This window comes from Protomyctophum parallelum (assembly GCF_964188405.1).
Source record: "Protomyctophum parallelum genome assembly, chromosome: 5".
Lineage (NCBI taxonomy): Eukaryota > Metazoa > Chordata > Actinopteri > Myctophiformes > Myctophidae > Protomyctophum > Protomyctophum parallelum.
The window spans coordinates 39560882-39576867 of NC_139702.1; the positions used below are offsets into that span (position 1 = coordinate 39560882).

Here is a 15986-nt window from a genome sequence, read left to right on the forward strand (position 1 = left end):
TTAAGCTGTGAAGTGGTCTGCGTCTCAGGGTAGTAAGCATACATGTGCCAGACAGTCGGTGCAGATATCCTTGAGCACTCGCACAATAACACACCAAAGTTAGTGCCTTCTCAGACAAACAATAGACATCTTATCTCCTATGGCTCAAAACATGACCAAGCCAATACCCAAGGACGAAGTGTGCATGGCAGGATGTGAGAACATTTGCCTGTCATTTGATTGAACACTGGTCACAACCCGTTGTATTCTTGTCTTGTTACTATGTAATAAATAAATAAATAAATGTAATTTCCTTGCAAACATGAGTTGATTACCTGTGATCTACTGAGGACATTAGCACCACCATGAGGCCGATTTGATTATGGGGCAGAGCTTCCTTGGCCTACTGGGAGTGAGTGTGCAAACTAAGTTTCACACTGATCGGTTTAACTGTGTCGGAGGCTATATTTGTCAGACGGACGGACGGAAGGACAGACACGCAGAGAGACTGACACACACACACACACACACACACACACACACACACACACACACACACACACACACACACACACACACACACACACACACACACACACACACATAGTACATAATGTGATGTCTATTTGGATGAGCTGTGTCAAGAGTGTCACTGTCAATATCTCCAGTACGCAACATTCTCATTCTGTGCATACACACACCCAAAATGAGTCAGAGAACAATCCAAAAACACATTCACATCAGTCTGAAGAACAGTCCAGACTAAACATTCGTATTTCAGTGCAACGGTAGATTTATTCGAGGCTACAAGTAATGAACCTCCTTCCACCTCCCCCTTCAAAGCCATACTTAGTTTGCACACATGCCAAACAGACTTTCAACAAGCACTTTGTTTATCTCGTCGTGATACGTTTAATAAATATATTTGAATTCACATAAAGTGAAAACGGCACTATGTCACTTTTTGTTAACGAATACAACGAAAATGTGGCCAATCTGTATGGTGTATGAGTATGTAAATACAATATCACTTATGCAAATGAGGTGGTTGTATTTCGTCTCCCTGCTCTTCTATTGAGAGATTTTGATCATGTCAATAGTAGTGTCATGTCTTACGGCAGATACAGGATCGGACACCAATTCTGACCTGAAGATTCAATTTATCCCCTGAACAAGCAGGCAGGCGCTCTATTAGCTCAATGCTAAAATGTTCAGGACTTACGCAGGAAACATAGTGCAGCTTTAATATTATAAAACAGCAGAAATAGCTTGGAAATGATGTATTTGTGTAATAAGTTGATTTGCGTCCAAATTATAATAATAATTATTATTATTAATATGCTTTAAAGAGCGATACATCTGTGTATCTGTGATTATTTTAAACCAAATATAAAAGTACTTAAGTAGCATGGCAGTGCACAGAAAAATAAAATACTGCAAAGGGTCAGAATGTCATCGAGTATGTGAGCAGAAACAAGAATACAAATGGGACATTTGTACAAATCCATGTGTCGTGACTTGTGTGGATGACGACGCGTCATCTGTCCTCTGACCTGAAAGTTCGCTGCTTTTGTGCAGTGGCTCCAGTTTCAGAGAGAGAACAGCTGGTCATGTGACTTTTCTTGTTGCCGAGTTGATTGTGTCGGCGGCCTAGATGAGAGCGCCGGCACGGCGGGGGGTGTACGGCTACTGTAGTCTGCAATGTTCGCCCTGTCGTCTAGAAACCTGTCAAAGTCTGAATGGAAACCATGGATAAGGACACAAAATAAAAGGTTGAGAGAGAGTGAGCATCTACTAAATACCTATTGGGCTGTCACGATTATTACACATTTAAGTTGACGATTAATTGCTGCACAAATAATTGCGTTGAACGATTTAATTGTGTTTTTGGCATTGAACATTGGGAACAAATTAGATTTGGTTTTTAGGCTTCGTAATCACAAACTGCACAGGGCACATATGACAAATATCAAATACAAATAAATTACTGGTATTTAATATGTTCATACTTTTGTTTTAATACTAAATAGTGGAAATAGAAAATGTATTAATAAATAATTGCGATTATCTCAAATAATTGCAATTGTTATTATTATTATTATTATTATTATGTAATAATTGTAACAGGCCTACCTAAACAGTAAATTGTTAATTGAGAGAGAGAGAGAGAGAGAGAGAGAGAGAGAGAGAGAGAATAGAAATAAAAATAACTACGGTATCTCGCACTAAAATGACAGTGATAGAAAGAAACTTACCTTCACTGGACACGCCTTCACTTACTGCAGACTGCTCGTCTTGCTATTTAAAACACAGCAAACCAAGTAGATTACATTCAGCATACATACACCCACAAGCTTATATTTGAGATAGTCACCGTTATACATGGGTGGAAAATAAATGTAATGTCTCACCATATCTGAAGATAACCATCTGTCGATATCGTCCAACGTAGAGGTTGGTGGCATCTAAGGGAACAAGAGACGAGAGTAAAGGCCAGTCCACACACCAATGCAACTCCTTGGAACATGCAACTACTTGCAACCATTATCCCCCCCCAATGGAGGTTGCAAGGAGTTGCATTGGTACGGTCCATAGAGTAATATAAGGATAGAGACCGAACTGGAGCGTTAGCCCCGCCCCCCGCTATTCATTTCGATGGAAGTTTCTCAGTGGCGTTTTGAAGCACCCGGAAGACTGCTGGAAATACAATTTTAACTCAATGGCTCGAGTGAGAGAAAGTTAAGCCCGGTTTGACGCACGTTACGCACATGGTGTCATGAACGTCCGTCCACCTCCATGAAAGTGCTGCAGTTCCACTTTTCACCAGTAGATAGTGGCAGCTTCAACGTTGGATAGCCTTACTGGGGGCTTGGTACAGTCTGGCCTTTATTTTTTAATTTTTACATGTAGCTCTAGCACAGTAGTTCTTAATATAATATATATATATATTTCTTTTTTCAAATATGATTATTTTTGGCAGTCGGGTCCCCTGTTCAAATATGATTATTTTGCCTGAAAAGGTTGAGAACCACTGCTCTAGCTTAGTTGTGTCTGTGTAGCACTCACCGCTCCAGTGACCTGTAACCTGGTGTCTAGGGCCTCGGCGAGGCCCTCCACCGCTCCGGGGTCCTCGTACCGTACGCTGGGACAACATAAAACATACAGTGTGAGCAGTGGTAGGAAAAGTATGACAATTGGAGAGAGAGAGAGAGCCTCCTGAGGAGGCCGGAGGGAGTGCTCCATGGTCACGGTCAGAGGAGGCCCTCCTCTGACCGTGACCATGGAGCGCTCTCTCCGGTCTTATCACCTTCAGGACGGGAACCCCTTTTAGTGTTTTAAGCATTTTGTTTTGTTCTAAAGAGTTGGCCCTAGTGCCACTCAGCTTGATATGCCCTTTATGCTATTTGCAGCCATATCCTTCCGGATGCGGTGGGTGTGTCTTGATTGATTTCCCTCATTGCAAAAGAGCTAGTTCCTTGTTGACCTGCCCATATGCTGCTGTATATAATACGCCTACTTGATGTTTTGTACTCATACATGACAAAGACCTGTGTCGAAACGTTGTGCTACATTTTTTTTCCTGGGAGAAGAGACTCTGGGCTGTATTTTGCGTGTCTTAAGTACCAGGTCTTATTACTTAACTTAAGACCTGGAGGCGTGATCAATGCCATTTGGCTATTCTGAGTGGCCAAAGAGCATTGACAACCCTTCCTTTTCATTGTACGTATATCTTTGTCCAGTATACCTGTAGAATTTCTGGAGATGTGCGTGCTTCCTTTTGGATCCTATCTCTTAAGCATTTTGCTAGTGAAAAATAGCAGATCTACAAGCTCATAGTGCGGCACCGAATCTTGTAGATCTGTTTGTAGATCTGTTTTTTTTTATCGCAAATCTTTTAATATACAGTATATTCTTTCAGAGCGAACGTTTTTAACTCAAATCTTTGCTTCTGGGGACCAGAAGCATAGCCACTGATTTCAGAAAATGATTTAGTAGACATTTTGTAGAATCGTCCTCAGGTCTAAATGGGTTATGACAGGGACTGTACCGCAGGTGTGGTTTTGCGGACAACGTTTCCTCCAACAATTCCTATTTATTGTTTAAACACAACAGGGGCGAGAGATCACAATAAAAATCCTAAGCATTCTTCCTCCCACTGGGAGAAAAACAGCATCTGAAAGTTTGATGGTGCATTTTTACACGTCGTGAGACCTTTTCCATTGTGTCTTATGAACAGTGGGGTTCATGTGGTGCCGCCATGGTGCTTATCAGTGTGACATCGTTTGTTAAGGCGTATTCGCACCTTTTTCTCTGCTCAGCCAGGGAGCTGCTCCTCGTCTGTGCAAACATGTCAAACTCCTCCTCCTCAGCCACACCTGTTGGAAGACGGGAGACGATCATAATCACAATTTGTGCCCAAGACATCCACAGACGTCCTAGGAACAATCCCATGCAGTGCCCAGGACGTCTGTACACGTCTTCTTAGTAGTGCATCCAAGTCCTAAAGGTGCGACGTCTAAATTGCTAGAGACATTTGACATGAGTATCTATGTATCTATTAAAATGTGATACACAGCTTTTTTTAACGCTTTGTTCTGTAGGGCTGCAACTATCGATTAAGCGAATGGGGGAAAAAATCAACTAAATCGACTTAAAGAAATCAACTAAATCGACTTAATACAATGCGTCGTTATGCAACACATTGCAAATCAAAAGATAATTTAATTTGAAAACATGAAATGGAACATTCTGCATACCGAGTACATTCTACATTTGGTACTTTAAGTACATTTTGATATCAATACTTTCACTCAAGTACATTTTTAATTCTGGACTTTTACTCCTAACAAAGTAGTTCTGTATTGCAGTACTGATACTTTTACTTTGAGTGCTTTACGTTGATTACTTTTTTCACTCACTGGCAGCCAGTCACTCACCGTGCTTGGCGTCCTGCTGCTGATTGGCCGGTGCGCTAACTGTGGGCTGGCTGGTTGTGCTGATGACTGCTGGTTGGCTGACAGTCTGAAGGCTGACAGTGAGGTCAATGAGCTGGGGGCTACTGACAGGGTCCTGCTGGGCACGCACGCACGCACACACACACAGTCACACAGACGTTATTCACTTGTATTTACTTCTACTGTACTTTGTGTCTACCCTTTTCATGTCCATTATTTATTTGCCATTTGAGCATCACAGACCATGAGATTTAGCCTCTCAGACTCAAAACGTATATGTTGTCGTCGTTGGATATAGGATTTTGTCCACAATTCCATGCTGTATTTATGTGGCATCATAGGAGATAACAGGCAAACATTGATCGAAATAACTCTTCTACACACTCTCTAATTGTGTAGACTTCTTGTAAAGTAAGTAATGCTGAACAATATACTCTTGAGAGCGTAAATTGGTTTTACACTCTCAAGGTCACCACTAGGACCACTGATATAAACCACTGAACCCAAACAAAAGAGAAGTGAAAGATGACTTTTCTCACCTGTTCTGTGGCCGTGCTCTGCGCCTTAGCAAGCCTCTCAAATCTAAAACACAATGTTGTGCATCTTGTGAGTGTAACATTAAACAAGAACACATATATATATAGTACCTCATGCAACAGCATGTTGGGCAGATTTAAATTCCTGTATATGATATGATATGATCATATGATATAGTACTTTATTGTTTGCACTGAAATTGCACTGAAATTTGTCTTGCGACCCAGCGGCCTTGTATGCAACACATATACACACATTTGACATAATACAAAAAAGAAAAGAAAATACAATTGCATATACATAGAAACATAAAGGCAAGATCAATGTCCACAGCTCAGGCTAACCCTGGCCAAAATCCCCTCGTGTTTTTCAAGAAAGAAAAGCTCAGACCTCTCATAGCGGATGAAGGTGTTATTGAGGTCGTCGTTGACCACCAGCAGCTCTGCGATCAGTCTCTCATCCAACAGCCTGGGGATCAGCTCCACCACTCGGCTCTGCATGCTCTTACACACCGAATACAACTGCTGCTTTGACACAGGGACCAGAGGAGAGACACCTGAAAAAATTGTCTTTTCTGTACTTACTAAACGTACTATTTAGTTACTATGTAATAATATATGATTTTAACCCATTTAGACCTGAGGACAATTCTACAAATGTCTTGACAATGACAAGATTTCTGAAAAACCTATGTTTCTATGTCAGTGGTTCTCAGAATATTTCATGTCAAGGACCCCCAAAACGATATGTAATTTGCTCATAGCGTGGCACTCGGTGCCACGCTATGAGCAAACACACACACACACACACACACACACACACACACACACACACACACACACACACACACACACACACACACACACACACACACACACACACACACACACACCTTCAGAAGCTCTCTGTCGTCCTGCTGGCTGCCTCCGGGTGTGAGATGGTTCAACATGTCAGTCATTACTGTGAGGTTACACTTCACCAGGGCCAGATCACCTCTCAGTTTCTGCTCCTGGAAACAGAAACATAACAAAAATAAAAAAAACATATTCAAGAAGAATGGCAAGAATCAGCAGCAATACATAACAGTGTACCGTCATTAGTATATGTGCATTGTTTGTATGTTTGGAATCTTAATGCTTATTAAGATTGATGGATTTTTCTTAGTAGTGCATCCAAGTCCTAAAGGTGCGACGTCTAAATTGCTAGAGACATTTGACATGAGTATCTGTCTCCTTATTATGCACAGCATCAAGAACAAAAACTAAACTGGACAATGTCAGCGTTCACTGTGAGAGCAGCCATGATGAATTCCTGGAATGAAATCAATACAATATTGTTCTTTAGTTCTTATCAGGGGTGTAGTGTGTGTGTGTGTGTGAGTGTGTGTGGGGGGGGGGGGGGGGGGGGGGGGGGCACCACCCCCCACTTCTCTCACGTCTACATTTATTAGTGTTTTTTGACCTTTCATTAACTTTTATCATACGAATGCATTGTTAAACCTTTTTCTAAATAGGCTAGACACGTCTGCATGTTTATGGTTAGAATGGTATAGAATCATTTACAAGTAATTTCATTTCATATTACAGAACATTTCCTTTTCTCTCAGTTCATTTTGTTTAAGTGTACAAATAAAATAAATTACATTACAAACAAAAAAAAAACTAAAAAAATACATAGTAATATATTGTATAGTATTGTTTGCCTTGGGAGTGCCTTGGGGATAATTACTTTACTTTTCACTGTAATATGGGGTTATCAATATTTTTAGTATTTTTTTAGTTTTTAATTTAGTGTATCTGGGCAGCGTCATTTGTAGATTCTGCTTCCAGATATTCTGCCACTAACTCTCCTTTTGAAGTAAGGAAGCTTCATTTGAAGCTGGGCTGTCATGTATTCCATCTTGTATATTTGTTTAATTTTTTGTCGCCACTGATCCATGGTAGGGGGGTTGGGTTTCATCCAATTAAGTGTCACCATCTTCCTTGCCACTATTAACAGAATATGTAATATATAGCACTGGTCTTGTTCATATATATCTAATAATGATGACCTTGAGTTCAGTGAAATATCTTTTTTAAAGATTTTATCTAATTCTGTTTTTATCTTTTTCCAATACTTTGGGCAGTCCCAAAATATATGGGTATGGTCCCCAGTCATGTCGCAGTTTCTCCAACATTTATCCGTTGAGTTGGGTTTATATGCACTGGCTGTCAAAGGAGTCCTAAAGAACCTAATTTTTGTTTTCCAGTCGAATTCTCTCCATATTTGGCTCTGTAGTCCTCCATGACAGCCAGAACATACATCTTCCCATTTATCATCTTCTATTATAGTGTTCTGCTCCATTTCCCATTGTCCCTTAAGAAAAGTATTATCCGCCATATCTAACCGTCTGCATGTTTTAATAGTGTGTCTGTGCGAGTTGCGCACGTGCACGCAAATGCGTGTGCATGTGTGCGCGCACGTGTCTTATGGGGCGTCGTCCCACTTCGAAAAGTAGCACTGTGACTACAACACTGCAGCGGACACACCTGACAGTGATCTGTAACCGGGGACAAGAGGAGGCGGGGTGTGTGTGGACTGTGTGTGTAACCGGGGACAAGAGGAGGCGGGGTGTGTGTGGACTCTGTGTGTAACCGGGGACAAGAGGAGGCGGGGTGTGTGTGGACTCTGTGTGGCCGTAGCCTGGGCTGCGTTCCATTTCGGGTTTATTCCCCCCGGTTTGACCTGAATTAGGCTACGGTCCCCTATTTAATGGCATTTCTATCTCTGGGACCCCAAATTATATTGTAAAATCAAAGTTAATTTAACTCTGAGAGTGTACAAATGGAACCGTTAAGGTCCATTTGGTTCCATTTGTACACTCTCTGAGTTACAGACCTAAGGGTCCATTTGGTTTCTAACTATCATTTAGCTGGGGACCCCCTGGAACTGGCATAAACAATGTGGCCAGCCTGTGACGGCAGTAATCAGATTATAAATTAAATTAGAATTTAATTAAATCAGAATTAGAGTTTAGAAATTAAATTAGAATTCTAATTAAATTAGAATTTAATTATTCCATTTTCTTTTTATAGGCACTTCTTAAACAAAAAACGCATCTCTCATACCAACTGGCTTGTAGGCTACAAGTGTAATACCAATAATTAATCTAAAAAATCGATTACATATTGGTGCTCCTTAAATTTTGGTAGGTGCTCCTAATATTTTTCTGATGCTCCTTCATTCTGAAATTGGTAGCACCAGTGCTACCAAGTAAAAGATCTTTGACATCAGTTAGTTCTCAATGCTTAGTTCTCTATGACTCTAACTTTAGGCATGGTTTGAGCCTGGGCAGAGCTCAAGACCCCCTTGACTTCCAGAATAGAATTCTAGTTAAATATTTCAAAAGGTTTGAAACAAACAGATCTCAACGCACACGCACACGCACACACCACACACACACACACACACACACACACACACACACACACACACACACACACACACACACACACACACACACACACACACACACACACACACACACACACACACACACACACACACACACACACACACACACACACACACACACACACACACACACTTATCTCTGCAGTAAGTACCTGCTCAGTAGTGATGGAGACGGGCCCCTCACTGGGCTCCACCGGGGACAAAGTCCCCTGAGTAGGAGCAGGGGGAGGAGGGGCTTGTTGCTGGGGCTGGGGCAGACTAGGGACAGTGGTGGCAGGGGCTGTTTCAGCAGAGCCGTTTTCTGGAATGCTCTGCAAGATGAAAACAATAATAATAATAATCTTTATTGTCCCCGAAGGATATTCGTCTTCGCAGTTCTGTTCAAACACCCACATCAAAACAACGCATAGCACATATAACACCAAAGACAAAACAAAAACATGAGGTTTTTATTGGCGGGGCAGTTTGTTTAATGCCGCGATGGCCAAGGGTACAAAACTCCTACTAAAAACAGACCTTTATTCCACAGCAAGGTTCTGTATCTTAAAAAAGAAAAGGGGATGATCAAAGTGCTAACCGTGTGATGGCCTTATTGTTCATATCAGAAAGTGTGGGTGTGGGAATGTCATGTTGATTTGCTTATATAAGACTTGAAAAACAGACAGACAGACAGACAGACAGACAGACAGACAGACAGACAGACAGACAGACAGACAGACAGACAGACAGACAGACAGACAGACAGACAGACAGACAGACAGACAGACAGACAGACAGACAGACTCACTCTGTTTGGCGTGTGGATGGGGGAGAGAGCAGGCAGACAGACAGACAGACTCACTCTGTTTGGCGTGTGGATGGGGGAGAGAGCAGGCAGACAGACAGACAGACTCACTCTGTTTGGCGTGTGGATCGGGGAGAGAACAGACAGACAGACTCACTCTGTTTGGCGTGTGGATGGGGGAGAGAACAGACAGACAGACTCACTCTGTGTGGCGTGTGGATGGGGGAGAGAGCATCGAGGTCCGTCATGGGGAACTCCAGGCCTCGTCTCCTCAGGTCTTCGTACACAGACACGACCCCCGACAGAGAGGTAGAGCTACGGAACGCGTCGGCCCACGACTGAGTTCCACAGAGACATACGGGAGAGAAAGAGACGACGGAGAGAACATCATGCACGTGTTCATTTTGACAACTCATTTTGATTTGGGTTTAGTCATAGCCCTAAATCTTGCGCCACCGCTAAACCCCTTATCCATAAACTTATTTGCCATTTTTTACTACAAATAGCCGATCTACAAGCTAACAACGTGTCGATGTAGATTGGCTAGTTGAACTATTTTTAAATGTTTTAAAATAGTAAAAAATGGCAAATAAGTTTAAGGATAAGGGGTAAGATAAGGGGTAAGATGGAGCCTATAATCTTTTGAATAAAATTCCATTTAGCTTTAAAGTCACATTTTAGTCATCTGAAATGTTTTAGTGTACTATAGTCTAGTTTTAGCAGACTAAATATCATATGGTTTTAGTCGACTACATCTTCGTCCTGGGCAATTAGGGTGTTAATTTAGTCGACCAAAATGTATCTTAGCACGCCGTTATGGCGTCGTAACTCGTAATGCCTGATTTATACTAAAATAGCAGGTCTACAAGCTCAAAACGCGTCACACTGCGACGCGTTGTGAGCTTGTAGATCAGCTATTTTCTTAGTTTTACTGGTCCTCTTCTCCACTAGTCCCTCCTTAACATTTGAGTCCAGTTTTCATCATTAATTTTGTTGACATACATATCAATTTGGTGGTCTAATTTGGGCGCATGTTCGAGCGCTAGTCCGACTGATGTTCCCGCATGTCGGACTAATGCTCCGTCGGAGCTATGGCAATGATCACCCACCTGTATTAGGCTGAGAACCCTCTCATGGAGAGCTGCCGGAGGGTTGTACTTGGGCAGGATCGATCGGACCAGAACCCCTTCAACAAAGTCCTGGGATGCCACCAGAACATGGAACCGGTGACCACAGTTCTTCACGCAGGTCTCCAGAACCTATCAACCAATGGATAAGAAAGATGCAAATGGCCTGGGATGCAAATGGACCCTTCATTATGTAGCCTACAGCTTGGAACCCAATAATCTGATAAAACAATTACTCACTGTAAGAGAAAGCATGATCTCTCTGAAGTTCTTGTTATCCACAATTCTCTTCTTTAGAGCTTTGACTGCATCTCTAGGTCTAAAGATAAAAGAAGAAAAAGTGAAAACATGTTTGCACTTTGATCTGGGATTATTACCAAGATCATGCTTAGATGAAAGACATCCAAATGCATTTAAATCACTGTGCATGTTGAACACACCAAACTATGTCATGCATACGGTAGGTACTGTAGTAACTTGACATTAGCATAATCCATTATTAGATAATTTTATTAGATTTATTTATTAGATAAAGAGGAAACAAAATATACCAAAGAAAACACTAAACAGAAAATACCCAATCACAATTTACCAGATGGAGACTGTTTGCAGCTATACTGTAGCTGATGAGGGCTGGTACTCAAAAAACTCAAAAAATCTTTATTTATTGCCAGAAAACTGCTTTGGAGAATGAAGATATCAAATATCACAGAGGCCACGCAGAGACGCAGTACAATGTAGTGGTCTGTAATGGTAGTGAAACTGACCAAAAATAACTCATAACATTATATATCTGCTGTCACGATTATGACATTTTACATGACGATTAATTGTCACACAAATAATTGCGATCAACGATTACATTTTTTTCGTCCTTGGAACACAGGAGCATATGAATAAAAAATACATTTCTGTTTGGCTTTTAGGCTTTGAAGTTGCACAGGGCAGACAAATAACCTAAATATACAAAGAAATTACTGACAAATTTTATAACTTTATAATTAAACGCATCACGATGTGTTGTGGGCTTGTAGAGCTTGAAAATGTTCAACCTGAAAAGGATAATGACGATTATGCAAAAAGAGTGCGATTTATCTCAAATAATTGCACTTAGACAATTATGAAATAACAGGCCTGTAATATCTGTTGCCAGTTGTGCTGTGCCCATTGCCTACCCGTCATCTGTCTCGTTGATGATGTCACAGATCTCCATGTTAAGACCCCAGTCTTCAGACTGCAGCAGAGCATTGGTTGCTCTCTCTGTAAGCACAGATGTTGTTATGAAACTCAACACACAGAGATACAGTGTCAGGTCACAGTGCTGTGTTGTGTATTCATCCGGAATCCAAAGGAAAGTACGCACATCTCTAAAAAACATTCAGGTGCTGAACAAAAAGATACGTACAGGAGAAGGAGAGAATGTCCGCACACTAGTTGAGTAGCTCCCACTGGAATTTATTTTTTCAACGTTTCGACCCCTTATGGGTCTTCGTCAGGTATGACGAATAAGGGGTCGAAACGTTGTCATCCTTTAAAAAACAAAATTTGCAGCGGGAGCTACTCATTCTCTCCTTCTCTTGTGTATTCATCCAACATATAGCCTATAAGAACCCTGAATAGGCTCGGAGTAGAGTCGCTGCTTCTTTGCCTGGAAAGGAGCCAGCTTAGGTGGTTCGGGCATCTGGTTAGGATGCCTCTCAGGTGTCTGCCTAGGGAGGTCCTCGCGGCACGTCCCACTGGAAGGAGACCCCGGGGCAGACCAAGGATGAGATGGAGGAAACACATCGACTCACTGGCCTTGGAACGCCTCGGTATCCCCCAGGAGGAAGTTACAGTACTAAATGTTGCTCTGTGAGAGGGATGTCTGTGGATCTGTTGGCCCCGCGACCCGACTACGGATATTGGATGGACATTAATTAACAGTCGATATAATATAGCCTAATATAACAGAAAAGAGAAAGAATATATATATCATGGTGGCTATCTGAGATGGTTATGACAACACCGCAGTAACAGTGAACAAAGTTGAGACTTCACCACCAGACTACTATGAAAGGCCAAACAAGCATTTTCCTTCATACAACTCCGTGGGCCAAAGCCAGCTTTCTGTTATATCACGTGTGCTTCTCATAATTCTCCAAATCTCCTTCATTCCTTTCCTCTCTGCACTATTCCCTTCCCCCCCTCCTCCTACACACTCTCACCTCTGCCTCTCATGAAGTCTCAATCCCTTTTTTTTACCCCCTCCCTCCTTTTTTTGCTTCACAACTGTTTCATGTGACTGCAGTCAGCTGCTTCTGTTCACATCGGGCTGATGGGCTCAGAGGCAGCTGAAGCATTTATGGCATTAATGTGTGATAGAAGAAAGTGTGCAGAGGAAGTGGTCTATATATTTGAGATGCAAGGATGGCATTGTGACTTGTCTAGCAGCATAATTTGATTGCGAAGAGGCAATTTTAGCCCGAATAAGCATCATCATCATCAGGTTACAACAGCAGACCATGCTTCTGTCTGTCGTCAGCATGGCAGAAAGTAAATGCCTTTTCGGTACTAGCCAATAAAGCAACTTTGTCATATGAATAATATTGAAAATGCCCCCAAATTCCACACTGAGAACCAGCATTCATCTAGGAGTAAGCAAAGTTACTATATTTACCCAGGGTAACTGGACTATAAGCTCAAGAACTTGTTTACAGCCAGGCCCTGCTCATAGAACATTTCATGGTAGGGGTTCAATGCCTTGCTCAAGGGCACTTCAGCGGTGGTAATTTCAACGTGCCGGTCCGGGGATACGAACTAGCGACCTTCCGATATCAAGACCGCTCCGCAAACCGTTCGGCCACCGCTGCCTGAGTGTCAGTGTCATTTACAGTTTATAGTAAAGATAGGCTACATCTGTATAAATGGGTAGGCTATAAGTATAAATTATTATCAGTTTGAGGCACAGGATAGTAGCCTTAGTAGAGAGGATCTAAAACCCAGGAAAGCCTATGGCTTATTGTTTCCATTGGGGTCCTTCATATTCAAGTCATTGGAACATTTAATTTAATTACATTACAAATAGGCCTATAAATAGCCAAACGTTAACTTTACAGTGAAGGAGGCAAGGCACATCTGTATGGATGTCATGTGACAGTTTACAGTAAAAGTAGCCTATAGTCTCCATCTGTATGGGTGTAAACTTTACAGTAAAAGTTACATCTGTAAGGGTGTAGTCAGAATACTGAATACAGTTTAGACAGTCCGGGTGTTCAATTATTATACCGTTAGATACCGTTTACAACTAGTAGCCTAAAGGCTGTTTGTTTGAGGAAGTTATAGCATACCACCAGATTGGTCAACAGAGGTGTCATTTAACTCCGAACAACGAATCAAATGAAAGATCGCGGCAATCTAGACCCACCTCTCTCCTTTTATTGGTTACAAACACGTACTTTCAGATTATGTCAAAATTGTTGATCAATGATCATTTTAAACAAATCCACGAAAAACCGTCGTCTCTTCTCTATTATGTATAACTGAGAACAGCTTATATTAGAATAATTACGGTTATTTAAGAAATGTAATAATACTTTAATAGGCTTAACATTGTATAAAAACGAGCAGCGCATTCTGCTGGGTTTATATCATTTAAAACTCACCAATTCTCTGACCGACAGGCGTTGAAAAGGGGCTCCCTATAAAGAACTCAATTTTATCCCCGAGTGAAAACATCTTCGGAGATGATGACAGATGAGAAACACGCACACACACACACCCACACAACACACAACACACACACACGGTCACTGTTGAAACTTCTTTTCAACAAGTGTCCACAACGCGATATTTCCTCTACTACAGAATAGATACAACAACAGCATACAGCAGGGCGCACTGCATTTTCATGGTCACGTGAAAGATCCAAGCCCAGGAAATAGCGGATAAAGGGTTAGAGTGCAGAGCAGACCACAGGCTCGCCCCTATTTTGTTATTTCTCTGTGTGAATACCGGCATAAACTGTAAAAAAATGAATAATAATAATAATATATATATATATATATATATATATATATATACAAATTAATATAAGACAAATTTGTGCCCAAATAAAACACTTTAGACCAGGGGTCATCAATGTTTGCCTGCATGTTGGCTTGTGGTGGACATTTTTGTAAAAATTAAATTTTGCCACAAACACATAAAATTAGTGGACAATAATATTACCATTTACCAGAAACACAAAGAGCTAGCCCTGAATGACCATAACAGGTCTGTATAACTCTGAGCGTGTGCAACTACCTGTGAGTGGGGAGTGTTGGCTGATGAATGAATATCAACATCCTAATACATCCTGATACTGGGGGGTCAAATTATGACAGTAAAAGTAGTCTAGTCTAGGTTGGCTCTGGGTAGAAAACAGAGTTAAGCGATTGAAATTGGGATTGATATTTAAAACTGTAAATGTAGCTTTCATGCCCTCTATGCCCTCAGTAGCCTACCCACATACGACTACCTCAAAAAAGTGAGTGACACCCACAGCCACAAAACTAGAGGGAGCAAGAACAACGATCTAGTAGCCGCCCTACCACCCACTTTCAAAACAAACACGGGGCATTGCCATGAAGTGTGCAATGCCCCACATAACCCCCTCCCTCAAAAAATGAAAATCACTGGTGTTCTTTAAAACAGGCCTGAAAATCCACCTTTCAGCAGGCCAAAGGGAGAGGAAATGATCGCTCCTCCCTTAGTTAAGTGACTAGCCCCCACCTCTTTATAACACCCTTATTTTTCCCCAATATCTATTTGAGGGGCACCTATGCCCAGCTTTGAGGGTTTGTGTGAACACAAACATTGGCAGATGACTGGCTGATCACCCCATAGCGATGATTTGATTGGCTGAGCAAAGTAGGCTACATATTGAAGGTGAAAGTGAGGGCAGAAAAGTGAAGACGCCAAAAGTGATTGGCCGGAATAACATTTGTGATGATTTGATTTGACCGAGCACGGAATGTGACGTATGATGAAAATGTGTGATGATAAGGGTGGCCCTCACTTCGCACGAGTGTGATTTTTTTAAACATTATTATTACTTTTTATGATGATTTTAATTTTGTTGTTATTTTTCATGTCATGATTATGAATTGAATACAGGACCTCAATGGAAACAAG

The 15986-nt window shown here is 41.5% G+C and overlaps 1 protein-coding gene across 2 annotated transcripts; it reads right to left on the bottom strand.

Annotated features, from left to right (window-relative positions):
* Positions 1 to 838: 838 nt before the first annotated feature.
* Positions 839 to 14682, bottom strand: LOC310858873 (target of Myb1 membrane trafficking protein). 2 transcript variants are annotated; one of them, XM_083765170.1, is made up of 15 exons: positions 14477 to 14682; positions 12011 to 12095; positions 11076 to 11154; positions 10818 to 10967; positions 9912 to 10046; positions 9077 to 9235; positions 6364 to 6480; positions 5862 to 5995; positions 5474 to 5516; positions 4917 to 5052; positions 4283 to 4355; positions 3046 to 3121; positions 2391 to 2444; positions 2235 to 2277; positions 839 to 1714 (listed from the first exon to the last, which is right to left on the bottom strand). In XM_083765170.1, the coding sequence occupies exons 1-15, from the start codon at positions 14547 to 14549 to the stop codon at positions 1569 to 1571; spliced, it is 1503 nt and encodes a 500-aa protein (XP_083621296.1). In that variant the 5' UTR covers positions 14550 to 14682; the 3' UTR covers positions 839 to 1568. The 2 variants fall into 2 exon arrangements, with proteins under 2 accessions (XP_083621296.1, XP_083621297.1); XM_083765171.1 differs by having other exon boundaries at positions 840 to 1714; positions 4917 to 5049.
* Between the last annotated feature and the right edge of the window lie 1304 nt (positions 14683 to 15986).

Excerpts from the sequence above, each read along its gene's own strand:
- LOC310858873 (XM_083765170.1), bottom strand. The coding sequence starts at position 14,549 with ATGTTTTCACTCGGGGATAAAATTGAGTTCTTTATAGGGAGCCCCTTT. Across the intron at positions 12,096-14,476 it reads GCCTGTCGGTCAGAGAATTG|AGAGAGCAACCAATGCTCTG; the intron begins GTGAGTTTTAAA and ends CTGTGCTTACAG. Across the intron at positions 1,715-2,234 it reads TGAAGGCGTGTCCAGTGAAG|ACTTTGACAGGTTTCTAGAC; the intron begins GTAAGTTTCTTT and ends GTTTCCATTCAG.